This window comes from Gossypium arboreum, chromosome 8 (assembly GCF_025698485.1).
Source record: "Gossypium arboreum isolate Shixiya-1 chromosome 8, ASM2569848v2, whole genome shotgun sequence".
Lineage (NCBI taxonomy): Eukaryota > Viridiplantae > Streptophyta > Magnoliopsida > Malvales > Malvaceae > Gossypium > Gossypium arboreum.
Window position 1 is genome coordinate 16,542,803 of NC_069077.1, and position 25,913 is coordinate 16,568,715.

The following is a 25,913-nucleotide window of genomic DNA, read 5'->3' on the forward strand; positions in this document are numbered from 1 at the left end:
ATTTTTAATTTATATATTAAATAATCTCTTATATAATTATAAAAGAGATAATATTAATTTTAATATTTTAAAATTATAACAAATTATTTATTAAAAATAAATAAATAAAATAACAGATTGATATAAACAGGTAATTATTTATTTTGGATAGGACCAAATTATAACAAATTAAATAAGGTCTTATTTTTATGCTTTAATGAGTTAGCGAGGCTAGCATATAAACACCGCAATAGACCACCTTTAGCGGTGTTTTTTAAAAAACCGCCGCAAAAAAATTTAATTGAATTTAGACGTTCCCGTTTCAAGGAGTGAAATTAGCGGCGTTTTGTTAAAAAAAACTCCATCGTTTTAGGTTCATCCAATTTATTCCAAGTGCTTCCGATAGCTGTTCTTCTTTCCCTTAACAAAATTTCCCCAATTCCCCCTCTTCTCCTTTAATCCCTAAATTTTCATCCCCAAGTTCCCAGCCCATTTGCCACCGAAGATGCCGACCGGACCACCTAGTGCATCGCGCTCGACTAACCCCTCTGCTGCATCGCCGTCGGTCTCTACTGCCACAACCAATCAGTAAAAGGGCTCGATAGTTTTGTTTCTATTGTTGCTTCTAGGTGTGGAAAAGGGCTCCCAATTATCGTTATTACACCCTAATTATTTTTGTTCATTTAGTTGAAGAGTCTTTTCTTGTTCGTCTATCATCATCTTCCTCCTACCATCATCCCCTTTCTCTCCCTCTCGCCTCTCTGCAAATCAATTTCGTTTTCTTCTCTTTTCATCTCAAGTTCTCCTCGCTGTATGTATATTTTGCCTCGTTAGTAAGGCGTGATTCTCCCTTCACCTTTGATTTCTCCAAATTTTTTGTCCCTTTAGTTTCTCTCATCTCTCACATCAAATCAATGATGATGGGGTTGGAAGCAAAAGGATATAAGAAATGTTTTTTTTTTTTTAGTTGGGTTACTTAAGTCTTGGGAGTGGCCTTGTTTTTACTGTCTAGACTGTTTCTTATGTCTAACTTTAAGTTGGTGATGTTACCCTTTGTCCTGGGTTTGGTTTGGTTTTGTTATATTAGCAAATATTCCAATGATTTAGTTCCAATTTTGTGTGTTTAGTTTGTAAAATATACAGCTTTTGATATGGAGAACAAAACCATCATCTTTAGTAACTAACTTTTTATTCTCAAATCCGACACCTTTACTCTGCACATTATCTTTGAAGGAGACTCGAGCAACCTCCTAATCCGTGGTTACATCACTCCCATTCGGCGAATCTTCTTCTCGTTGACACACTTTCTTTGTTACCCTGCCCAACTCTGTACTGAGATCGTTGGTGGTGGTAGTTCGCAATCTTAATCCTTGAGAGCATGCATTGTTCAATAGTTATTAATAATTATTTTAAAGCATAATTTTTTTTCCTTATGTATATATATTGAATATCAAAGAAAGGGAATGCTATTTAAATATTTTCTACATTTTTGGGTCAAATCATAAGAAAATCATATATTCTTACGAGTAGAATGGCTCAGATAGCAGCTTAAGGTCTAACTTCATGTTGTGGGACTGTGCAGTGTTTTAATGATATCCTCTGATACACCAGACCAACACCATTTTCAGTCTCTGATGTTTGTTTCTTGAATTTTGTATGAGTCTTTGAATGCTATTTAACTCTTCTCTCCTTTTCTTTTGGTCAAATTATTTACGTATAAATTCAGAGAGTTAATTGTCATTGAATGCTTTTGATCTCAAATTTTATATCATTTTTCTTACAGTTCACTGTGCTGGAAGTTTATGACATCAACCTTTATTTCCCTTTCATCACCCCTCTACTAATCCTTTTTCTCTATCACAGGGACCACATCTGTAATGTGCAACGAAATATACATTTCAGTTCTCTCAACAGTAAGTTTGTTTTTTTTGGAAACCCTTGAAGTTAACTCTCCACTGAAGTTGATTAAACATTAGATCTGTGTAAATGGTTAACTCCCTTGGTCAATCTTGTCCAAACAAAGACTTAAGTTCTAGAAACTAGAAAATTTGTAAAGAGAATTAGTTTTGTTAATCAAATAATGTATTTGTCTTCTGCCTTAGATGTAGGCAGACCTTTATTAAACGGGCTTCTTTTGTTTAGTGGCCATAGCTTCAGCCATGATGCACAGAATGATTGTTTTCTTAGAGTATGCAATGTATTTATATTAGGCATAGTATCGAACTTGTCATTGAGCAATTTTGAAATACCCTGATGAATAACAATTGTCTCATATATTATTACCGCAGGTGAAACATTTCACTCAATGAATAGTGAGTTGAGGGAGTTGCCAGCTGTGGAGCTTTCTACTCTCGCAATAATCCTCAAGGTTCTAATGAACAAGTCGTTTTCTGGATTACATTCTGTTTAAGTTTATTTTTGTTGCTTGGTGTGATTCCTGGAGTTCTTTCCTTTTCAAACATATTGGAAGTTTTCACTCAATGATTTTCTTCCTTATTTATTATTTGAAGTTGTTATTTATTTTATGCTAGTCTTGATTATAATTATTTCAGCTTATGTTATAATTACTTGTAATCTGGAGTAGGTTGTCTATTTTTGTTTTCTTTTAGTAGTTTCTATATTTTCTGTATGATCTGCTTATATTTTTTGGAAAGCTTCTTCAAATTAGTCTGCTCAGGTATACCTGTCTAAATATTTTTTTCATTTTGTTCATCAATTTTCCCTGCAGACTGTGACTGAGAGTGGCATTGCTGATCAGATGCGGCTGACAGAACTAATATTGAATGATGTATGCTTCTTTGAAAACCTTGCTTATGCATGTTAATATCTTCTTTAATATCTTCTGTATATAGATCTTGTGCAGTTTAGTATTCGGTGGTTAACTGCCAGTCACTTAACCATTGATAATGTTGGTATTCAGCCACATTAAGTTATCAGTTGTGGCTGTGCTATCAAGGTAATAATTTGGTTTCCTCTGGCTTATCAACTCTCTGAGCTTTTGTGTTCTCAGTGATCTTCCATGTCATATGGGAGAAATATCAAACATGTTGCATATTTCTTCTACATGTAACTATGAGCTTTATTTCTTGGTTATTTTTAATTTTTTCCCTATGCTTTCTATTATTTGGTTTCCTGGTTTTCTTTGTTTCTGTTTCAAACTTATGGTTTAGTATTTGTCTTGACTTTCTATTGTGTTGATTCTAAATGTTCAGATGTGCTAAATTGAGTTTGATCTCAATGCAGCAAGATTTCTTCCAGAAGCTGATGGAGCTATTCAGAATTTGTGAAGACTTGGAAAATATGGATGGTCTTCACATGATATTTAAAATAGTCAAGGGGATAAGTTAGTACACTTTTTCGCTTAAATGCTCTTTTTCTTTATTAAGACGTGCTTGAATTTATGACTGATTCATGGATCCATGATTTATGTTATTGGTTATCTTACAGTTTTGCTCAATAGTGCTCAAATTTTTGAGAAAATATTTGGAGACGAATTGATCATGGATATTATTGGTTCTCTTGAATGTAAGTATATCACTATTTATTTACAGATATATTATCAGGGACTGTTGGTGGATTGAATTGAATGTTCAATTTGCAACTTCATTTGATTGTTTGGATGCGGGCTTATAGTTATAAGATTTTGTACAATTATTTTTTATGATAATAACCTTTTAATAACATTTTTTTCGTTTTATCACTCTTTGCACGTGTAGTTGCTCTATAAAATAGAATAAGAGAAATGTTATGTAAACATGCCATAGCCCTAAAATTGGATTTTCAATAGCGTTGATGATGCAAATTAATCATTATTCATTCCAATATATTTGAAGAAAGGAACATTTGTTCAGATAAAATATAGTATATATTCTCTGCTCCTATCTAATTTATCATCAATTTGCCTTCTCAATGACTGTTATTTTACCAAAATCTCCACTGATTGAATCATACCTTTGAAACATACGAGCTATAATTTATTGTGTAAGCTGATGGAGTTACCATAATATAGCTCTTTTATGTTTTGACTGGTGGCAAATGGAACAGGAAAAACCAACTACACTAGATTGCAGTCCAAGAACAATTTGCAGAAGGCACATAATGGCTGGCTCCTACCTCTACAAATGCATATGGGAGGCATTGCAGCAACGAATAAGAATGATATTGATCAACATGCAGTTGACACCGTATGTGCTCTGAATCCAAATTCAGGTGTGAGTTTCAGATATTTAATGTGCAAAAAAGTATTAGAGTGCCTTATGTTTGTATGTTAGTTAAGCAGATTATAGTTAGAACCTGCAGTAAGATTGATCAAAAACTACACCCAGTTTTGTAATAGTCTACTTGTATATTTGCATATATTTAATAATAATCTCGTGTCAACTAATTATTCTATTTTTTTATTTAATTGTTTTGTTTTCAACATTTTTTTATTTGAGTTGAAAGAAGAAAAACATGAATTGTAATTTTGACTTAGAAAAGAGAATATTCATTACCACTTAAATAATCAATGTTGATATTTCACATGGGAATGGATACTCAAATCTTATATTTTACATGGTTATGATTTAAGTCCTTATTTCATTTAAGTAACTTCATTATAATATCTTATTTTATTGATATTTTATATTTAATCTAGTTTTTATTATTTATTTTAGTTTTGATTCTAAATTTTTATTTTTATTTTAATATTTAAGATAATTTGAGTTCTAACTTTTGGATTTTAATTGTGTTATTAATTTATTATTTTAAATTCTAAATTTAAATTCATTAATTTTTGTATTTAGTTTTAAAGTTAAAATTTTAATAGAAAATTTAATTTGATAATGAATTTTAATAGAAAATTTTATATTTATATCATGGAATTATTTTTATATTTTTCATGACCTTTATAATATTTTATATATTTTTTTGAATTTATGACATTGGGAAAAGCGCCGCTAAAGGACATGATCTTTAGCGGCGTTTGTAGGAAAAGCGCCGCTAAAGGCCATGACATTTAGCGGCGTTTGTGGGAAAAGCGCCGCTAAAGGCCATGACTTTTAGCGTCGTTTGTGGGAAAAGCGCCGCTAAAGGCCATGACATTTAGCGTCGTTTGTAGGAAAAGCGCCGCTAAAGGCCATGACATTTAGCGGCATTTGTGGGAAAAGCGCCGCTAAAGGCCATGACCTTTAGCGTCGTTTTTTAAAATAAACGCCGCAAACTTTTGTGGCGCCATTTATAGCGGCGTTTTTTGTGGTGCTTGTAAAAGCGCCTAAAGGCCTTAAAAAACGCCGTTAAAAGTCAGTTTTGCTGTAGTGGGTCCAAGTTTTAAATAGTAGAAGTATTGTATTCGATGTATCCCAAATATTGGTGTTCCTTTATAAGGGCATAGATTCGAACCCCACCAAGGCTAAAATGATAAAACATTTCTTTGGTGGACCTTAGGCGCTCTCGATAAACTACATGAATCTCTTTGGGCTCTCCTCAGAGTTGGGAGAAAAAATCTCAAAGCTAAAATTGAGTATAATATTTCCACTATTCGAAGTCTGGATTGGCTGTTCAAGGATGGTGTGTTCCAACCATGCTTATTGTAAACCTAAACCTTGTCCACTGGGCCACAACATTTGTGTCGACGGTATCTGCAGCTGCCAACACTAACATCTCCCTTCCAATGGAAGACCTTACTCACTGACCCTCGGCATTGAAATGCTCAAAAAATTTAGTCTCTTCAACAACATTACCAAGTCTAAATAAAAGATCCCTTTCACCATTATATATGTACTATGTATTTCTCTACTTTCTCTTCAAGCTCCAAAATTTCACTTTTCCGAATCAATACAGTAGAAGTATTTGCCCAATTGTTTGGTAAGGTATCCTTGAAGAATTAATGATCAATCTTAGGTGAGCTTATATCCATATCCCTTACATCCGGTGGCTCCTCTGGTTACCCAACCACTCCCATCGGTCATTAAGGGAAAAAGAAAGGAACTTGAGGAAAGCTATTGCAAAAAATTTTAGCCGGAAAAAGGAAACTCAAAAACTATAAGGACCACCAACCAAATATTACCAGCTACAAGCAACTACCATTTCTGATTTCTATAAACAAATAGTGGTTACCAAACATTGGCATCTCAAGACTATGAATTCCAAATGGAAGAAAGATTTGCATATTTGGACTTAATTGATTGCATGCATACCGCTATGGAAGTTTATCTAAGTCCCAAAATAAGCATAAATATATTTCCAAAACAAAACGATTCTAATCCCACAAAGTTTAATAATGGATCAAAATTTATTCGGATTAATTAGCATTCCTTGTTCTTATTAGTAATTTCATACTCTCTCAATCAAACCCACAAAAGCACGTGGTTTCATCACTAGTGATTTAATTTGATGGATGACTTGAAACCAAAAAGAGCAATGAAATTAATAGGTTGTTAAGTTTGCCTTTCTCTAACTTACCAACTCATGCATTAATATAAAGTTGTCATTCTCAAATTAGAAGAAAATTAAAAGAATGATGAGATAATAAAAATTAAGTGGTGCTATGGATTTCCATTATTAATAATTTTCAATTTTAAACAATATATTTATTTCTAAAAATAAAATTCAAATTCAAATTTAAAAATTCAAATTCGCATGACTAGTAAATTCAATCTGTCTTGTTTTTCTCGGCTTTTAAGTTTAGTCTTAGGCCTAGTTTAGAAATATTTCTCAAAAACACTTTTGAAATAAAAAAATTCTTAAATAAGCTATTTTTTTAGAAAAAAAAAATTGTTTCTCCCATTACAAAAATTAGCTCAAAATCACTTTTTCTAGAAGCCGAAAACTTTAGTTTCTCCCCAAAAAATTTTTTTTTTCAAAAATACTTTTGAAAAATATTCTTAAATTAGGCCTTAAGCTTTTTTAACAACGATGACGGTGGGGGAGGACAATAGAGCGTATGCAAACAGCTAGAGATTAAATAATCAATGAATATATTTGATAACTACCTCTATGATAGAGACATGATTAAATTAGTTCTTATATTATTAAATGAATGACTTTAACTATTATATTATTAAAAATTTAAATAAAATCAAATTGAAATATAATGAAAATTGCCATTTAAAAATATCATTTATAGAGTTGATAGTTTTAAAATTTTATGGTTCTGTAAATAAAATTTTTATTTAAAATTGTATTGAAATTAAAAATAATTTTCAACATATTTTTTATACAATAAATATTAATTTTATTACAATTTAAATATATTTTTTAATAATATAATAGTTAAATTAATCTATTTAATAATAGAATAACTGAATTCTCCAGGAAACTTAAGCTTAATTAATCCTACCAACAAGAAAAACAACAAAAAGTCAAAACAACCTGTAAAAAAGATAATATATCGAGTCACGAGACCAAGACTTTATAGTCCACTGATGCAGGGCCTGGCGGATCCCACTAGCATCCTCTCCGCACTACATTGTTTTCAGAGTATTATCATTACCTACATCCCACTATTTTAAAGTCACTGTGAAGAAAAATATCAATTATGTGATATAACGCACAATTTTTATGATACGATCTAATAGTCTCACTTTATTTATCGTTGTCTCAATAATTGTATTTAAATAAATATGTGATGCAAAATTTATTGGATACTATCCCTTATTCAGCAATCATGATTCAATTATGATTTTATAAAAATAAATTTTATCATTATTTTGAAATGATGAAAAAAAAAACTGTAAAAATAGATTCAACTATCTAAATTGGATGCCATTTTACAACCAGCATGGGACAATCCATATATGTTGTATCTTTAAAAGAAATTTAAAAAAAAAAAAAAGAAATTGTTATAGCTGCATTTGGATTGAAAGAAAAGATTCGAGAATGACTACCTTAAATTTTTCCTATAGAATTAATTGTCCAGTCAAGTTGAACTTAAGATGACGATTAAGGTTGCAAGTTTTTGATGTCTAGTCAACAAGACAAAACTAGTGGTGTTCTTGTTTAGTTTACTTTGATGTAAATTTTTCTTCAATTTATCATAAAAAAATAAAATAAATATTAAAAATTCGACTTAAAAGCCCTTATCCAAACCAATATTTTTAAGAGCAAAGAAATTGAAAGTTTGACGACATATAAGAGAAAAATGTGATAACTTGGTTTTTGGTGTTATATGATGATTGTGGGAGGCTAGGTAACTAAAGTTGGGGGGGCCCCAAATGCGAAAGGTGAGGTGAGGATGGGGACAAAGAACCAAATAAATTATCAAACCTCTACGTAGGAAGGGTACACCTGGTTTTGCGTAATATGTAGGGGCGGCACGTGGTCATCACCATCGAGCATGCGTCTCATCTTATCTTTCATCTCATTATTCCTCCCGTCTTTTTTTTCTTTCTAGCCCAGAAAGGGTGAAGTGGAAAAGGGGAGGGAATACAAGGTGGATTGAACCAATTGGACTCACCCACCCGCGTCCGTGACAACCGACAATTTCTGTACCTTATTAATGACGTCGCAATTGCATCGCTATCGCTTCCAAACAATCTTCAACCCAGTTAAGACAACACGTTCTCTCAGTACAATTATTTCAAAAATGTTTATAAACACATTGAAATATTAGGAAAAGAAAACAAAGGAACTTAAATATCGTCAATAACCCAAGCAATTCTGAAATTATAACACTTATCACCCATTTAATTACACACATAGCTTTGAGTATGTTCACAGAAAAAAAAATGCAATCAAATCAAGAATAAGATTATCAGTATCACCGTTTGAGCAATCAATATGCTATGCACTATGACGCTCCTTATTCCCAGCTGGATCCCAAACTCCTGCCGCTCACTCCGGCCGCCTCTATCGCTAACTCGCGCCTTCCATCGCGCACTTTAGCTTATTTGATTTCTTTAATCTGAAAATACTTTTTCAAAGCAACCCTCATGTAATTTATTTCAACAAAATAATAATAATAAAATAACTGAACAAGGGCCACCACGCAGCGCCAGCTAAGCTAGTTGCTTCACAACCTAAGAATTTAACATGCAATTTAATTTTACACGATAGACAAAACAATTTTTTTGCACAAAATGCTCGCACGTGCAAGTGTGACCGACACGTGTGGGCTTATGGTCTGCTTGACAAGGCGGCCATGAACGAGCGACGGGGGAGAGATAGAGAGAAGGATAAACCGAGACACGGCTGCCTAGAAATCGGCTATTTTCCTGTGGAGGCGAGATTTTGAGACGTTTTTATCAAGTTCTTGCAAGTTCTTTAGGCTTCGAATCCCCAAAACATCGCCTTTCCGAGAATCAATAAAATGGTCAACATGGCCGATTGCAGTTGAGTCTGCAAAAAACGAGAGCACAAAAGGAGATAACAAGAATAAAAACCGCAAATTTCAAAAAAAAAATAGAAAAAGGAAGGTGAATTCAAGCTGCATTATACCTGAATGCTTTGAGGGATGCTTAAATCCATTAAATTCAGCCAAATCTGAAACAAATAAATCCAAAAGAACAAACTGTGAATATTAAACCTGAATAACCTCGCTTGTCAACTTTATCCGTACGTTGATTGACACCGAAAAAAGCATACCAGATTGTGAAGGACTGTGAGAATTTAGATAAAGAATGAGGAAGCAAAGGAGAGTGAGAAGAGGAATTAAGTGAATGAACTTCTCAGGCTTAGGAGGCGATGTCAACGACGACGTTGGAGAGAAGGACAATCGACGAGGCCTGATGTCTTTGCTGTCATCATCATCGATGATTACTTGGCGTTTCTGATCTTCGGAGACGGAACTCTCTTCTCCGCCATGGATGCGAAGTTTGGATCTTGGCGAACCTAAGGATTGTCTCTGCATGCTCTAAACAGAAAAGCGGAGAAAGAGACAAAGGTTGGTTACTGGTTAGTGAAAATGAGGATTAGTTGAGGGTTTGAGTATCTTCTTTAAGGGATAGGCGACTTGGTCTTTTACTTCGCTGTTTAGTAGTGTAGCAGTCTTACCACTTAAGCATTAATTAATCCGATTTTAATCATCTTTTATAAAGGGCAATAAGATATTGATTTGAGCGCTCTTTTTGTTGTGTTGAGGGGAGCTTATTGCCTTTTCTAAAATATGGGTAGTAGAATTATTCGTTTCACCAATTGTGGACCTTACTCTTTATTCTAATAAATGATGTACAAATCTTTATCATCTTTCATCTTTTTGTCTATTTAAATTATATAAATTTCTTCAACTTACTTTTTTTTTAAATGAATTTTTACATTTTCAGTACATTTCTTTAGATTTTATTTTACATTATACATAAATAAATCATTTTTAAATTTTATATCTAAATAATTTTTACTTATGTCTCTAACATATTGATTTAATGAAAATATTAAAGCAATTTTAAATTTGAGTATTTTTATATAAATTATGTATGAATTTTACTTCAAATTTTATTTTGATTTAATAGTATTATGTGTGAGCTCAGGCAAGATATACTTTAATTTTCTGATTATATTCACTAGATTATATTTATAATTCTACTCATTAAAACTTAACATGGTTTAAAATATAGGTGATTGTATCTTAAACATCTCTCTATTATAAGGATTTCATCAATTTAGTCTTTCTATTCTTAATCTTTGTACTAATAAAAAATTAAACAATATCAATTAAAATATTTACTGTTAAAAAATATTATTTACCACTTAATAATGTTGATGTTTTTGGAATTTTTTATAGTTTTGTAAATAAAAATTTTGTTTAAAATTGAATTGCAAATTGAAAAAAAATTCAAGATACTTTTTATATAATAAATATTAAATCATTACAATTTAAATAGGGGTAGACCTAGGGGCTAGCAGTGCAGTCCTCTAAAATGGAAAAATTTTCTATTTTAACCTTTTAAAATTTTAAATTAATAAAGAAAAATTTACACTTTATGTTAAATATGACTTCTATTTTCAGTCAAATTTGAGAAATAATATTTCAGTTAAACTCTGTTTACTTGTTTCAATCAAACACTGATTAGTTTAAATTATTTTATTATTATGTGACTTATGAATTTAGCCTATAAATAGACTCTTTTACACCCTTAGAATTGACATCCATTAGAGATTAGAACTCATAACACATTTAGAGAATTTTGTGTTTACGTTTTGTGGGTTCTTTGTTTTCTGGTTTTCGGGGTTTAGTTTTTATCTCCATCTTTTGTACGCTTCGTTCTTTTGCCATTATAGTAAAATTATCTTTGCTCGTGGTTTTTTATCCTCTTTGGAGGGGTTTTTCCATGTTAAATTTGTGTGTTCAATTTCTCAATTTATTCTGTTATTTTCTTGTTCGTTACTTAATCAGGTTAAAATCCGAACAAGTGGTATCAGAGCTAGTTCAGTTTTCATAAATCAGCCCGTTCAGAGATGGCAACAACAAGGTTTGAAATTGAGAAGTTCGATGGTGAGACAAATTTCAATCTGTGGCAAGTTCGGATGATGGCAATTCTAGTTCAATCAGGCTTGAAAAAGGTTGTTATCGGGAAAAAGCCTGAGAATCTAAATAAAACAGAATGGGAAGAGTTTGATGAAAAGGCTTTATCTGCAATCCAGTTGTGCCTCATGAATACGGTATTGTAGGAGGTATTGATGGAGAAAACCTCATCTGCCTTGTGGAAAAGGTTAGAAACTCTTTATGTGACTAAGTCTCTGGCTAACCGTTTAATGTTGAAACAACGCCTATTTACGTTTCGCATGAACGAAGGTGAGCTTCTTAGAGATCACATCAGTCAATTCATTACTCTTTTAAATGATTTAAAGAATGTTGAGGTTTATATTGACGATGAAGATCGGGCTATGCTATTATTGTACTCTTTACCTCCTTCATACAAGTCTTTCAGGGAGACCCTGATTTATGGAAGAGACAAACTCTCGTTCGAAGATGTGAAGGGTCATTTGTTGAGTAGAGACAAACTCGACAATGAGCTTCATTTGGATAGCAAGACAGATAGGCAAGCTTCCGTTTTGGTAGCATCAAAGAAACGAGATAAAAGGTGTCGCCATTGTAAAAAGTTAGGTCACGTCAAAGCAGATTGTTATAAACTGCGAAATAAAAAAGCTGCTGAGAGTAACGAGGAAGATGTAGCTGGTGCTAATTTGGCCGATGAAAATGGGGATGATTTCTTGTTAGTGTCAACAAGTGATAACACCAAGCTCATGTCCGAGTGGATCCTAGATTCAGGATGTCCTTTCCACATGTGTCCCAATAGAGAATGGTTCTCCACATACAGTTAGATTGAAGGTGGATTTGTGCGCATGGGAAACGATTCATCTAGTAAGGTAATTGGTATTGGTACTGTTAGAATTAAGATGCACAATGGGACGATTAAGACATTCTCAGATGTCAGGTATGTACCTGATTTACGAAAGAATCTCATCTCCTTAAGTATTTTAGACTTGAAAGGATGCACAATCAACATTGAGTCGAGCGGTATTAAAGTATCTCGTGGAGCTCTCGTTTTGTTAAAAGGTAAAAGAACCGGCAGTCTTTATATTCTGGAAGGTTCTACAGTGACCGGTGAAATCGGATGTCCTTCATCTGTTACGGAGTTAAAGTCAACTTGTTTGGAGCGGAGGCAACTTGGTCATAGGAGGGAAAAAGGTATGACCGTTTCGTTGAAGAGAGGTTCTCTTTTGGATGCAGGTTTTGAAAAGTTAGGGCACTGTGTTCGTGAAAATCAGACCCGGGTTAGTTTTGATTTGACAGTGTACAAGTTGAAGGCTAAAAGTCTTCCAGTTTCTAAGCACAAATTCGACTCAGTTAATTCCCTGCATAGTTCAAGATAGGCTCGTGGCGGGCTTTGGCAAAGATGGCGTTGTGGAAATATGAGTCAAGGTGGAGATTTGTTAAATATGACTCCTATTTTCAGTCAAATTTGAGAAATAATATTTCAGTGAAACTCTATTTACTTGTTTCAATCAAACACTGATTAGTTTAAATTATTTTATTATTATTTGACTTATGAATTTAGCCTAGAAATAGGCTCTTTTACACCTTTAGAATTGACATCCATTAGAGATTAGAACTCATAACACATTTAGGGAATTTTGTGTTTACGTTTTGTGGGTTTTTTGTTTTTGGGTTTTTGGGTTTTCGGGGTTTAGTTTTTATCTCCATCTTTTGTATTTTTCATTCTTTTGCCATTATAGTAAAATTATCTTTGCTCGTGGTTTTTTATCCTCTTTGGAGGGGTTTTCGACGTTAAATTTGTGTGTTCAATTTCTCAATTTATTCTGCTATTTTTTTATTCGTTACTTAATCGGGTTAAAATCTTAACACTTTAACTCTCTAAAAATTTTTATGACTTCGCCCTTGAATTTAAACTTATTTAAATTTTCTAATAATATAGGAACCAAATTGATTTATTTAATAAAAGAAGATTAATTTGAATTGGTGTTTACAGTTACAGAAGCTCTCTCATAGAATTTAACCTTCAAATATACAATAAGAATGAGGAGATTTTTATTTTTCTTCAATAAAATCAACGCGTGAAGTGGTCTTTATTGTCATAACAATAGAGTTAAACTCACGCAAAACCACGATGAGCATTTGGGGCATTATAGCAAGTGGATTCTATTTATAGGGACTTATAGCAATAGAAGCCTTTTAATACACTCTTTAGTTCTTTGGTAGTTGTAATTATTATCATCTCCTTTCTTTTAAGAAATCAATATTTTTGGTCCCATTTACATTGATAATTTATTGAATTTATGTGTAATGTTTATTTGAAGGTTTCATAACTAAATTGCTGTTACAAATTAGTTAAATTATCAGTTTAATTAAATAATTTTAAAAATAGAGAAAATTGATTCAATCAGTTCGTACTGAAGCTTAAATCAATTGATCTAACCCTTTATTTCGGACTAATATCTTAACTGATTTTCGATTGATTCGGTCCTATTCTGAAAACAATGATATATTAATAATGTATAATTTGATTTATTTATAAACACCTTTAATAATAATCTACATCCGAATGCAAGCACGATTTGGAGAAGTATGAAATTATCATTAGTCATTTAATTTATTTCATAATTACTTTTCATATTCTCATTACTCTTAAAAGTGCTTTTGAAGTCATAAGTAATACTAAAGAGATAATTTTTAATTCAAAAATACTTTTAAAAATACATTTGAACCCAAAAGCAATTTTAGAGCTAATATGACATATTTAACCCTTATTTATATTCGAATATAATTATGTAATATTTATATTAAGTATATAATTATTTTTCAATTAAAATTTATTTTAAATATATAAAATTATATATTTAAATTTATAATAATTATATTTTATAATAATTAAAACATAAATTATATATTCAATTAAATTTTAAAAATAATTAATATTAATTACTTACAAATATTTTAAATTTATATTTCATATATTGAAATATTAATAATGAGTTACAATAAATTATTTTTTATATCTTTATTAAAATATCATAATATTAACGAATTTGAACATTATTTAAATGTGTATTTTTTACTTCACAACATCATGTCTAGAGTTATCCATGGGCCAGACCATTCAATCCAACTTGAAGGTCCGCCTAAAAAGTGGGACTATAGGTCCTAAAAAAGAGGCTTGGACAAAAAATAAGATCCGTTTTCTAAATGGGCCGGGCCTTTGATAAGCTTTTTTTTGTTTGGGCTCGACCTGATCCCAATTTGCAAAAAAAAAAAAATTATTGCTTTTTTTTACTATTTTTTCGTTATTTTGCTATCATTTTGATATTATATTGATACTATTTTGATGTTATTATTTGGATATTGTATAACTCTTATTTTATTATTAATTTTTCTACTATTGTAGAGGTATTTGTTTGCTGAGTTGCACTTATCTTAATGTTATTTAAGTATTTCTTTTAATTTTTTCTATTTGTTAAGAAACATTTATTTTAATGTTTTTAGTATATTTGATGTATTATATTTTAATTTTTTTTATATAAAAAAATTCAATACGTGCAAGCTGGGCTCGGGTTTTAACATTTTTATCCGGGCCAAATTGGGTAAAATTTTAGGCCCATTTTTCAGGCCAGGCCCGAGACTAAAAAATGGGCCTAAAATTTTTTACTTGCCTTGACCCAGCTTGAACACATGAACAACTCTAATCATTTCTAAAATGAGTATTTTATTTTTCAAAAGCACTATTGAGAGCAATACTAAATACCAGGGGCGGAGTGAGGGGGTCTAGTAGGGGTCCGACTCCCTTAAAATGGGAAATTTTTTTATTTAGACTATTTATAATTGATAAAATTTTAAATCAATAATAGTAAAATTGCACTTTGGCCCCCAAAAATGATAAAATTTTAATTTAATTCTTTAAAAAGTATAAAGATACTGATTATTAAAATGGTAAAATTATAATTTACTATAATAAAATTTATATAAATTAATTACAGTCCCCAAAATTTATTTCTAATTCTACCCCTACTAATACTTAAATTTTAAACCAAACTTTTTCTAAACACTTTCTACAAACACTTCAAAAAGCAACCAAAAACTAACCATGAATCAATGAAGCTATAGTGATTACAGAAGAAATGGATTCTTATAATAAACCCAATCAACTTTATAGTTTTAAAACCAGATAAATAAAATATATGAAGAAAAAATATAAAGATTGCAATGTGATATCTTTTTAATTGCATCCAATGCAAATCATGCTTTAGTTTTGTAACATACATCATGAAGATCCGTAATTAAAATTTTTTGTTTCGCTAATGAAAGTTGTAATTGTTAGTTCGATCTCAAAGACATATAATTCGCCAGACAACATTTCAAATCATGTTTTCTATCTTCACTTAGTCTGCGTATTTAGTTATTAAAAAGATATTAAAATATTGTTGATGCAATGATAAAAGGGAGAAGTATGAAAGAAGATATGGTGGTGGTGAAATTGGTTCTTCTAATTGAGACGGAGAGTCGAAAGTTACAAAAAATAAAGGAGAGGAGAGTATGTAGACTAAGTATTGAAGATAAGTTGGCAGAGTATAGACTTAGTATATTTTGAGAGTTGATCCATTTTTTATCGTTCCTGCAAGTATTTATAGGTTAGATTTCATGTAAAATGATGCTAATGTGCTAAACTTGTCATTTAACTATCATTACAAAACGCGTGGGGTAAATATCTTCAATGAGATAAGGATGTCTATGATAAGAAAAATATTGTCATTTATTCTGACTTGACCCTATAGAGAGATTGAACTCACGTAGTATTTGGTAACCAATGTCATCACATCCCTAATGAAAGCCTAGGAATTGAGATATCAGATGGCTCGTACCCGTCCAAATAATAATGACGAAAAGTAAGACTTGTGAGTGATCTTTTGATCAGTTACTGATGAATTTACTACTCAAGTAGCTTTTTGACTTGCAATGTGTTCTTATTGGGGTGGGGTATAAAAACATATTAAATTCTTACGTGAAAAAAGTAATAAAAAATATGTTCCTATTATATAACCTTAATTTGGAATTGAAAAGGGTTGTTATATTGTTTAGTCTAAAATTTAATTTATTTTTCTATTGAATAAGTGGTGCAGCTTGAATTTTTGGAGAGAATTAAATTGTATATTTTTATGATAGTAAAAATATAATTTTATCATTTTAATAGTTTATATCTTTATAATTTTAAAGAGTTAAGTCAAAATTTTATCATTTTAAAGGGTTAAATCAAGTTTTTACTATTTTTAGAAAGATCAAAATACAATTTTATCATTACTAATTTAAAATTTGATAAATTATAAAAATCTAAATTAAAACATTCCTAATCTCATAAATAACTTTAATAGTACAACTTATATATGTAAAGAAATTTTAAATATTAGTATTTATAAATTTGAATTAATTTTTATACAAATAAAAATAATAAATTGATTACGCTGCAAAAATTAATAAGTGATTTGAATTTAGATTAAAAAAATTAATATAAGTGGTGTCAACTTGAATGATTTCACCTATACACATAATTAATGGACAAAATTACATGTAAATAATTAAATGAATGTATAGTAATTAACCTCACGTGGATTTTCATTCATTATTTGAAAGATTGATCTTCTCGACTTCATTGCCTAACAATATGTTCTGACTTATATTATTTGGAATAATTTTATTTTTAAAATTAATTGATCTTATGATAGGATTAAAATTTCAACGCTTTACACTTTAAAATGAGTTACAAAGAATTAAGATATCAAAAGCATAAAATTGAATATTGGGCCGAAATTGTTAACTTTTTGTCGGTCCATGATATAATCTAGAAAGATCTAAATTGAGAAGAAAAACGTCAATAGCAGCACACAAGATTGAAAAATTCTGGCGGCTCCAAAACAAATTTGCTAACTTGCTGGAAAAGATACGAATAGAAATAAAAAATACCCATTGAAAAAACCATGTATATTTGAAGATCGAAAACAAGGAAGTCAAGAGTGCAAGAGAGAGTGAAAAATGGTGTTGTGGGAGATCACACTGGGGACGGCTTATTTCTTGGGGCTTAAACGAACTTACAGGCTTGCTTTGAAGATTCAGCGTCGGATTATTAGCCCTAAGCGTCCCAGGATTCGACAATTTGTTCACAGGTAAAAAGATTCCTCGCTTTCTCTCCTAAATTTAGTGGCCGTGTTTTATTTATTTATCTATTGCGTTATTTCTTTTTGATTCTTGATCGGTTTGGTTGCTTTTATTGAATATCAGCATGGGAATTATATTTTGTATACTATTTAGCTGTACTAGTACTATCCATCATTTGGCTTGAGGGATTGAGACAAATGGATGTGTATTAGATTGTGATGAAGTGCCTTGATGAATCTTTCATTTCCAATAAGTTGGATAAAATTTTCAGTGTTTGTGTTTGTTTTGGAGTTGTTAGATGATTTGATTACAGGAGTTAGGAATTTAAATTGCTTTCATGTCTTCAGAAAGATAATCGGAAGATTGGGGCTCAAGTCTCTACATGTAAGAACTGGTCATTGTTGTCAAATTAGGGTCTATTTCCATATATTTTTCATTGAAAATGCAAAATGGCACATACAGGTGCATCGGATGTTTACGACTTACTTTTTTTATTTATAGCCGAGCTCATCGTTCTGCCTCATGAGAGACAGGTACTGTTCATATGCACTATTGGTGCCTGTCTTTAGTCTCTTAAGAAAATTGGCAATGCCCTCAAGGTCCAGGTGCACTTATGGATAACTTGAAACTGTAGTAGAACTCAAGGAGTGCTTAGCATTCCTTCTCTTATGTTCTCTCTTTGATTTGTGTTTGATTTCGTTTTGTTCAACTGTTGGTTCTAACCTTTACTGAATTTTATGTTTCCTATAACCAACTCCGTAGTTTTGAGATAATTATGTAAACGCCATGAATTCCAAGTATTATTCAGCTGAACTTTTTCGCCCAAGACATGCCCATGGTATTTAGCTGAGCTTGTGATTGGGCCTCATGAAGCCTCATTTTCATTACAATCTATGTTTAGCTGAAGGTCATCGTTGAATAGTTAGAGTTATTTTTAAGTGGAAAATGAAGATTTGTGCCAATATCTGTATGAAGTTGCTATAGTGTGTGAAGGTGATGTTTTCCTTTTTAGTACATCAATTAACCTTTTCTTCTTTTTCTTTGTGTTTCCAATTACATGCAAATATGTACTTAAAAAAAGCTGCAAAATATTTCATGTTTTTAAATTGAGATCTATGCATGCTGCACAACCTCAGTGATTTGGTTCTTTAGCTAATAAGGTAGGTGCAGGATGACTGTATAAAGTGCCGCGGGTTTCCTTACTGTATGATTTAAACGTCCACCAAGTTCACTGCTTCTAAGGGAGAGAAATATGGGTGAAACACCTGAACTAACTCTTGTAATCTATGCTTTATTCCTAAGAGTTTCAGTGTTTCACCAATGTTGAAGTGACTTTAATTTTGTGATGATGTTCCATCATTTTTACATTTGGGTAGTGAGTTTAATGTATAGACAATAATGTAATCCTGAATATCGGTTGCTTGTGATGTGGACTCGAAAATACCTTCTCTAATTTTTCTTTTTGTTTCCCTTCTAAATCGGAAACTGTTTCTCTTCTGTGACCAGACGAACACGTGATGTATTTGACATAGCACTCAAGGTTCACCAGAATATACAACAGAGAGACTTGGAAGTTGGTAGGAACCTTGGTAACTGGATCCTCCGCTGGCTTGACAAAATGAAACCTTCTGCCCAAATCCGACCTCCAAGCCACCAGAAACCCCACCATGGTACCGGCAGTGCAAATATGAACATCACAAAGCAAGTGAATAACTCATCAAAAACTCCTAGAAGCTTGCAGACACCACGAAATGGTGAAGCTGATAGACGTCTTTTTAGTTCATCAACGTATATGCTGTCTAAATCCCTCCCTACAATTGCAATGATGATTCGGCCACCAAAGGCTGCTGGAAACATGACTCAGTACAGGCATTTGAGCATCAATGGACCTCACACACTGAGGTTGAACTACACACGAGGCGAAGGACTTATTAGAAAGGATATAATGCAATGGATGCTGCACAACTGAAGATTTGAAACTCTTTTCCGTTTGCATTTGTGGACTTCAGAAACCCCCTATGGTCGTGGAAGGGGGTATGTTTGGTGCTGGAAATTGTTTTCTTGAAAGGATACATTGCTTTTGAGTTTGGCCTGTTCATGGGACAATAAAATGTACTTGTCATCTGCGTTTGTAGATTCTTTCGAGTCTATATGTTCCAGCATTCTGTTGCTTGGAGAACACAGATGTTATGACATTGTCGTTATGTTATACAAGATCTGTGAATCATTTGGTTTGCCATTGCCATATGGAAATTTTCTTTGGACACTATTTGTGATAACGTTGAATTTTACTTAAATTTGATTACCAATCTTATGTAATTGTAGTAGCAATCTTGTTTAAAAGGGACTTTCAGTTTCATCCGATTGGTACCTATTACATTAAATTACATTTAAACCAAAATCGACTGAAGAACTGAGGTATTGGTTGTCCTTTGATTGAACAAACTTCGAAACTCTCGGGGTTTGAAATCAACATTTTCAAAAGGCTACAGGGGCTACATTCGATATTTATCATCATTTTTAAGTCAAGAACCGAAGATTCCTAATAATAATAAAATAATGGTCATATTCTGCTATTAATCCCTGTACTATGCATAAGTTACAGATTTAGACCTTGTTTTTTAATTTGTAGAATTTTAGTTTTTGTACTTTTCTAATTTTGAAATTTCAGTTTGACTCAAACGATAGTAGTCAAATTTTGTTAAGTTAAATTCTGTTCAGAATCTTACTTAGCAAATATATTATCATATGTAATACCACGTCAACTTGTCATTGTCATACAATACTCACGAAACCTATCATTTGTGTAAGGATTGAAATTTCAAATTCTAGCCACTAAAATTTATCAAATTGAAGAATAATGTTCAAATTCACATCTTACAATAATATAAGACTAATAACAAAATTTGATCTATCAAATTTAATTGCTACCATTTGGATGAGGACTGAAATCTCTAAACTCGACTATATCAAATTAGACTGTATGGATTAAATCCATAACTTAGGAATAGTACAGTGACTAATGTGAGAATTTCACCTAAAAAAAAAAAAAAAACAATTCTGTCGTCGCATAAAAATTACGCTGCATTTTCCCCTAATCTTTTGCCTCCACTCAAATAATCGACTTTCGTTCTTTCCGTTCATCTTGTCACCGTCAGCCGCGGAACCGTTGTAATCCAAGCTAGCAATTACCAATCTGTGCTCTTGCAAAGGTAGTTTCTCCTGTTATCTGATAACTTTTCCCCTCTTAATTTGTGCACCTTAAAATCTTAGAAGCTTCATGGGGATTTGGTTTTGCGACCCAATTCATAGATTCTTGTGGAAGCTAACGAATTCTGGAAATATAGATAGTTATTACTTTTCTTATACATCATTGGGTTTTGATATTATCAGAGAATGGAATTAGCGGATCGAGCAGTTGGGTTTCTATTATCTATTACCAGTCTATCAATATTCACGTATTATACGTTTTGGGTCATCATCCTGGTCAGTATCTGATGTTAATAGTACTACTTACTTTTCAATTTTAATTGAATAGTAGGACCTATTTATCACCTGCTGATTGATTCTGATTTCTGGACAGCCATTTGTGGACAGTGATAACTTCATCCACAACTATTTTCTACCCCAGGAATATGCCATACTGATCCCTGTGTGTGCCGGTGTGGCGCTCCTTTGCCTCCTCTGTATTTTTATTGGGCTCGTGCTGCTCAAATCCAAGAAGAAGAAGGCTTGAAGCTTGATGCTACTTTATCATCTCTGCATAAAACATGCCTTGGGTATAGCATTGCTTGTTTTCTTCCATGTATTTTTGCTTCGAATTTAAGTTTTGAGATGAGAATTTGTGTTTAGGCCATCATAATTTGTTAAAGATTGTTGCATTTGAGGACAACTTTATTTGATTTTTCTGTCTAATATACAACTGCTACAGAGAACCCAGTGTATTTTTCTTTCTTTCTGAAATGGCTAAAGCCTGAAGTCTTTCAGTTTTCCATTTCTCATCATCATGTTTTTTCCTGCTCAGTTTATTGGTATTTTAGTAGGCTTGTTCAATGTCCAAATTAAAATATATTTTCATGAGAAGCTGTTTAGGGATCTTCTCTCTTTGTCAATGTTTTGAGTTGCATTGCATTGAATCCATTAGGCTTTGAGAGATCGTTATTCGTTAGAGACTTCTACACATGGCCTTAATGACTAATGAGCACAAAAATCCTTGTATATTAGAATAATGAGCAGGATAATTATGTTCGTAATAGTTGAAGAAAAAAATATGGTTAGTTTTATGAGGTAGAGTTAATCAAATGACACTAATATGGTTCCTGACCACGTTTCGCATTTGGTTAAATATTTATTTTATACTAAATTATAGAGTAAAAATTTAAAGCTTGTAATTTCTCTAAGTTTTATATTATTTATATATTTAGAATTTAGTCTTCATATTTTTATTTTAAGAATTTAATTAATGTACCTTTCTAGAATTATATTATCACTTCAAAGGCCTTCCTTTGTGGCATTTTTAAGTGATATGGTACCAATAATGTATGACATAGGATGTGTTTAATGCTATATGTCAAGTTTTTTAAGCTACAATAATTATGTCGCATCATATTTTAAATTAATGTAAGTTTTAAGCTATAATAATTATATTTTAAATTAATGTGATACGACAATTTTTTTCATGTATTTATAGTACACCACAAGAAAATTGAAGAAAAATTAGGTGACGTTTCCTCTTCAGAAAGAGTGATATGAAGTTACAACCATACCATGCATTGAGCTTTATACATCACAAAGAAATACCAAATTCAACCAAACGTCATGGGAAAGAAGCTGATCTAAAACGAGGATGCCCCAACACAGTATGAAATTGAAAACAAGAATAATGCAGGGACTGAATGTCACAAAAACCCTTTTGTGGGATGCCCCCCCTCAATCTAAACTGTTGAAATGCATTGGAAATTGGAATAATATGAAAATCATTGTTAAAATTGCTTCAGCGGTTGTCATCAAATTTCACGGTCATTGGACGATTGCAATCTCATCATCAGAAATAACTACGAAAATTAACACCAAAAAATGATAGAAAATTGATCCACTGTTTAACTGAAAATTACAAACCAAAAAAATCAAAACACAAATAAAGTGGATAAATAGAATGAGAGTTGAAATCAAGCCCAAGAATTATTTTGAAAAGCAGCGGAAGTAATGGCCTGAGAGAACTCGTCGAAACTGATCCTCCCATCACCATCCGCATCGGCTTCTTTGATCATCCCTGTCAACTCCTCTACAGTCAATGCATGTCCAAGTTTGGCCATTGTCTGTGCTAACTCGGCAGCAGTGATAAAACCATTACCGTCCCTGTCAAACATCTTAAACAGCTGCTTCAATTGTTCCTCGCTGTACGGTAACTTCTCCGGCTGCAGCTCCGGAGCCAACATAGCCACAAACTCCGAGAATTCGATCAGCCCATTGTTATTGGAATCAGCCTTTTGTATAAGGTCTTCAACCTGGTCAAGGCTCGGCTTTAGTCCCAAGGACCGCAACAGCGACCCCAGTTCCAGCTGTGTTAAGCTACCATCGTTGTTCCGATCGAAAGAAGAAAATATTTCTCGTAGTTCAGCCATTTGCTCCTCATCTAGCTTCGTTGGTTGCTTGTCCCCCATTTTCATAACAAACTTCTCTTCTTTATAATCCTTCTACACCTTGTATATCTCAATGCTTCCTACAAAACGTATCTCAAACCAAATAAAAGAAAATCAATCCAAAAAGAAACATTCGAATAAGAATTCTAGGAGTTTGCTAGCACAAGATGATTGTGGTGTTCCGGGATGAGAGATATTCCTCACCTTTTTTTTCTTGCGCCGAAAAAGAGTCTTGTAGGGATTCAACTCAAGGATAGCCTCGAAAATCCTTCTTAATCATCCTCCATTTTCTTGTAGGTACCCAAATATTGGATTGCACTAAACTAACAGAAAATCATATACAGAGAAAGGCGATGATTTCCTTTTTGTTAAAAATTAAAATTTTGAGCAACACCACAAGCATATTCAAAAGAGATGGATAGTCAACCTCATGAAAAATAAAAAATTGAAAATGGGCTTCGTATCTCGTCTTTAATTATTGGAGAAAATAGAAAGAGGAAAAAGAATACGTGAAAAGTGGGGTCATTCCGCTATTGGTGCACGTCTTTCTTGCTGGCTGGCACTGGCAGCTAGACTCCGTCAACCGGAGGTGGTTTACGACACCTCATCATTAGGGCTAATATTCCGAGGTCTTAATATATCATACCATTGGGCTTGGCCCAATGGATCAAGAATATCATGTTTTCTGAAACTCATTGGGCGTCAGAAATCCTGTCCCCAAAATAAATGACTTATTTGTGGCAGTTGGACGATTTATTTGTTAAATGCTGTTCTATTTAATTCAAAATCGAGTTTCACTCTTACATATCTATCACACACTCATGACAATTTCCTCACTTATATATAAACAAAAGTTTTATTATCGCTTTGCATTTATAAAATATATTTCCTTACTTAAACAAATTTAGTGTTCTCAATTTTAGGTACAATTACTTATACAAGCCTCTTAATTATATAGAGTTTGTTTGAGACTTGTTAACATAGAGAAAATCTATTACAATCCCTATTAAACACCATATTAACTAGTTGAATATAATATAATAACAAATAAGGTAAACAATGACTCTGGTCAACTAAGAATGCAATGTTCTAAATAATCCAATATCCACGATTCAAAGGATTGGATAAGAGTAATCCGATCTTATTAAATCTCCTAAATATGTTCCTCAAGTGATATGATATTCAATAATAGGCTAGATATCATCCACATAATCAACACAATTCATATATATCGTTCAATAAATTACCAACCTCTCTAATATTGAAATTGTCTTAAACAACTTTAGTGGTCACTCCCTTGACACTTTATTACCCGTTCCATATTTTTCAACAATTTCTATAAAAATCATTTGGAAAATAAAGCTTTTATAAAAGGCACCTTTTATTGTTTATAGGGGAATTAACTCCTTTCGAGAGAAATCTTCAAAGTGTCGTTTTTCGAGCAATGGACTTAGATCGTCAACAATCAAAGGTATTGTTCCCGTGTTAGGGTTTTGTTATAAAAGGCACCTTTTATTGTTGACAGGGGAATCGACTCCTCTGAGAGAAGTCTTCGAAGTGTCGTTTTCTAGGTAGCCAATCCAGATCATCAACAATCGAAGGTATTGCCTCCGTATTGAGGTTTTGTCCCCAACATCCACACGATGGAGGTAGGTACTTGCAAGACTTGGGTTAGATGTTAGTATTGGACGTGTGAATAATAATAGAGGTACTTGGGCATGCCATAGCTTGAACCACCAATAAAGGCATTATAGGTGACTTGTTTGTAAACATGGTACCACTCCCCCTTTGATGAACTGTACATGACTCTCCACAAGGACCATTGTTTCGATTGTTGATGGTTTGAGTCAGCTGCCTAGATGACAACACTTCAAAGACTTCTCTTGAAGGGAGCCAATTCACCTGTCAGCAAAATCCAAACTTGATTTGATAATTATTGAACATTTCATGAGCTTAATCGAGATTTTCATCTAATATATTATAAGATATTTATTATATAGAAAGAGCTTAAATATAAATGAGCTTGAATTTTAATACAAATGAGGAAAACAAGTTGGAACTCAAGTTTAACTATGAAAATTAATAATGGAGCTTATTCAAGCTTGAATTGATTGTGTCACGTCAATTGGCTTTAAATTTTGTTGATTTGAGCATATGTATGCAAAATTGGGAGTTTAGTCTCCATTGGTGCAGACTGGAGAGGCTTATTTTCTTGGTTATTGCCAAACAACAAGGTGTACATTATGGAACTTGTTGGGCAATTGTTGATTTCCCTCTTGATGGCTTTCATAACAACTTTCCCTTATACAGGAGAAGACGACCCTCTAGCTGTTTGATTAAAGACATGCTCAAAGAATGACATTGATAAGGACTTCGTGTGTGAACATCAGTAGTTCCGGATACCTTGGACGATAGTACGGTTAGAATCACAAGAAAGAAAGTCGCAGAAGCTGGCCAACCCCATCGGCTGATTCTTTGTGTTGTATCCTCATGGCTCCCATCCTGGAAAATGCATTTCACTGCTTCTAATCAATGTGCTAATAATTTCCTCTTACTCTAAACTAAAAGTTGAATTTAAAAATTATCTTCATTTCAATTCTTAACTTCTTATGGTGGGAAAGACAAGAAGTTAAACCTTGTTTAATGTAACCTTAGGCGGCAAGCAGAGGATTTCTCGGCTGAATTTGAGTTTATCTTATTAACACATTTTAAGT

At 32.4% G+C, this 25,913-nt stretch overlaps 5 protein-coding genes across 6 annotated transcripts; 3 read left to right on the forward strand and 2 right to left on the reverse strand.

The window, feature by feature from the left end:
* The first annotated feature begins 218 nt into the window (after nt 1–218).
* LOC108467792 (uncharacterized) lies at nt 219–4,363 on the forward strand. Of its 2 annotated transcripts, XM_017768561.2 has the most exons (7): nt 219–567; nt 1,843–1,892; nt 2,268–2,347; nt 2,708–2,767; nt 3,223–3,322; nt 3,427–3,504; nt 4,024–4,163. In XM_017768561.2, coding segments are annotated over exons 1-7 (453 nt in total). In that variant the 5' UTR covers nt 219–484; the 3' UTR covers nt 4,026–4,163. The 2 variants fall into 2 exon arrangements, with proteins under 2 accessions (XP_017624050.2, XP_052887377.1); XM_053031417.1 differs by lacking the exon at nt 3,427–3,504 and having other exon boundaries at nt 237–567; nt 4,024–4,363.
* A 4,232-nt stretch (nt 4,364–8,595) lies between these two features.
* Nucleotides 8,596–10,087, reverse strand: LOC108467885 (uncharacterized). The gene is made up of 3 exons (XM_017768699.2): nt 9,541–10,087; nt 9,394–9,438; nt 8,596–9,294 (listed from the first exon to the last, which is right to left on the reverse strand). Exons 1-3 carry the CDS (start codon nt 9,803–9,805, stop codon nt 9,152–9,154), a joined length of 453 nt encoding a protein of 150 aa, XP_017624188.1. The 5' UTR covers nt 9,806–10,087; the 3' UTR covers nt 8,596–9,151.
* Nucleotides 10,088–17,186: 7,099 nt separating this feature from the next.
* Nucleotides 17,187–19,876, forward strand: LOC108467708 (uncharacterized). Its single transcript, XM_017768448.2, has 2 exons — nt 17,187–17,565; nt 19,064–19,876. The coding sequence occupies exons 1-2, from the start codon at nt 17,435–17,437 to the stop codon at nt 19,524–19,526; spliced, it is 594 nt and encodes a 197-aa protein (XP_017623937.1). The 5' UTR covers nt 17,187–17,434; the 3' UTR covers nt 19,527–19,876.
* A 721-nt stretch (nt 19,877–20,597) lies between these two features.
* LOC108469032 (dolichol-phosphate mannose synthase subunit 2) lies at nt 20,598–21,492 on the forward strand. The gene is made up of 3 exons (XM_017769920.2): nt 20,598–20,769; nt 20,951–21,043; nt 21,141–21,492. Exons 2-3 carry the CDS (start codon nt 20,954–20,956, stop codon nt 21,291–21,293), a joined length of 243 nt encoding a protein of 80 aa, XP_017625409.1. The 5' UTR covers nt 20,598–20,769; nt 20,951–20,953; the 3' UTR covers nt 21,294–21,492.
* A 1,142-nt stretch (nt 21,493–22,634) lies between these two features.
* LOC108469069 (probable calcium-binding protein CML11) lies at nt 22,635–23,805 on the reverse strand. Its single transcript, XM_053018212.1, has 2 exons — nt 23,404–23,805; nt 22,635–23,279 (listed from the first exon to the last, which is right to left on the reverse strand). The coding sequence occupies exon 2, from the start codon at nt 23,224–23,226 to the stop codon at nt 22,726–22,728; it is 501 nt and encodes a 166-aa protein (XP_052874172.1). The 5' UTR covers nt 23,227–23,279; nt 23,404–23,805; the 3' UTR covers nt 22,635–22,725.
* Nucleotides 23,806–25,913: the final 2,108 nt, after the last annotated feature.

What these genes read in the sequence shown, in the direction of transcription:
- LOC108467792 (XM_053031417.1), top strand. Translation starts at nt 485, where the DNA reads ATGCCGACCGGACCACCTAGTGCATCGCGCTCGACTAACCCCTCTGCT. An exon ending in TCTACTGCCACAACCAATCA is followed by an intron (nt 568 to 1,842) that starts GTAAAAGGGCTC and finishes TCTCTATCACAG; the next exon opens with GGACCACATCTGTAATGTGC. An exon ending in CAGAACTAATATTGAATGAT is followed by an intron (nt 2,768 to 3,222) that starts GTATGCTTCTTT and finishes ATCTCAATGCAG; the next exon opens with CAAGATTTCTTCCAGAAGCT.
- LOC108467885 (XM_017768699.2), bottom strand. Translation starts at nt 9,805, where the DNA reads ATGCAGAGACAATCCTTAGGTTCGCCAAGATCCAAACTTCGCATCCAT. An exon ending in TCACAGTCCTTCACAATCTG is followed by an intron (nt 9,439 to 9,540) that starts GTATGCTTTTTT and finishes TATTTGTTTCAG; the next exon opens with ATTTGGCTGAATTTAATGGA. An exon ending in GCATCCCTCAAAGCATTCAG is followed by an intron (nt 9,295 to 9,393) that starts GTATAATGCAGC and finishes CGTTTTTTGCAG; the next exon opens with ACTCAACTGCAATCGGCCAT.
- LOC108467708 (XM_017768448.2), top strand. Translation starts at nt 17,435, where the DNA reads ATGGTGTTGTGGGAGATCACACTGGGGACGGCTTATTTCTTGGGGCTT. An exon ending in ATTCGACAATTTGTTCACAG is followed by an intron (nt 17,566 to 19,063) that starts GTAAAAAGATTC and finishes TTCTGTGACCAG; the next exon opens with ACGAACACGTGATGTATTTG.
- LOC108469032 (XM_017769920.2), top strand. Translation starts at nt 20,954, where the DNA reads ATGGAATTAGCGGATCGAGCAGTTGGGTTTCTATTATCTATTACCAGT. An exon ending in CGTTTTGGGTCATCATCCTG is followed by an intron (nt 21,044 to 21,140) that starts GTCAGTATCTGA and finishes ATTTCTGGACAG; the next exon opens with CCATTTGTGGACAGTGATAA.
- LOC108469069 (XM_053018212.1), bottom strand. Translation starts at nt 23,226, where the DNA reads ATGAAAATGGGGGACAAGCAACCAACGAAGCTAGATGAGGAGCAAATG.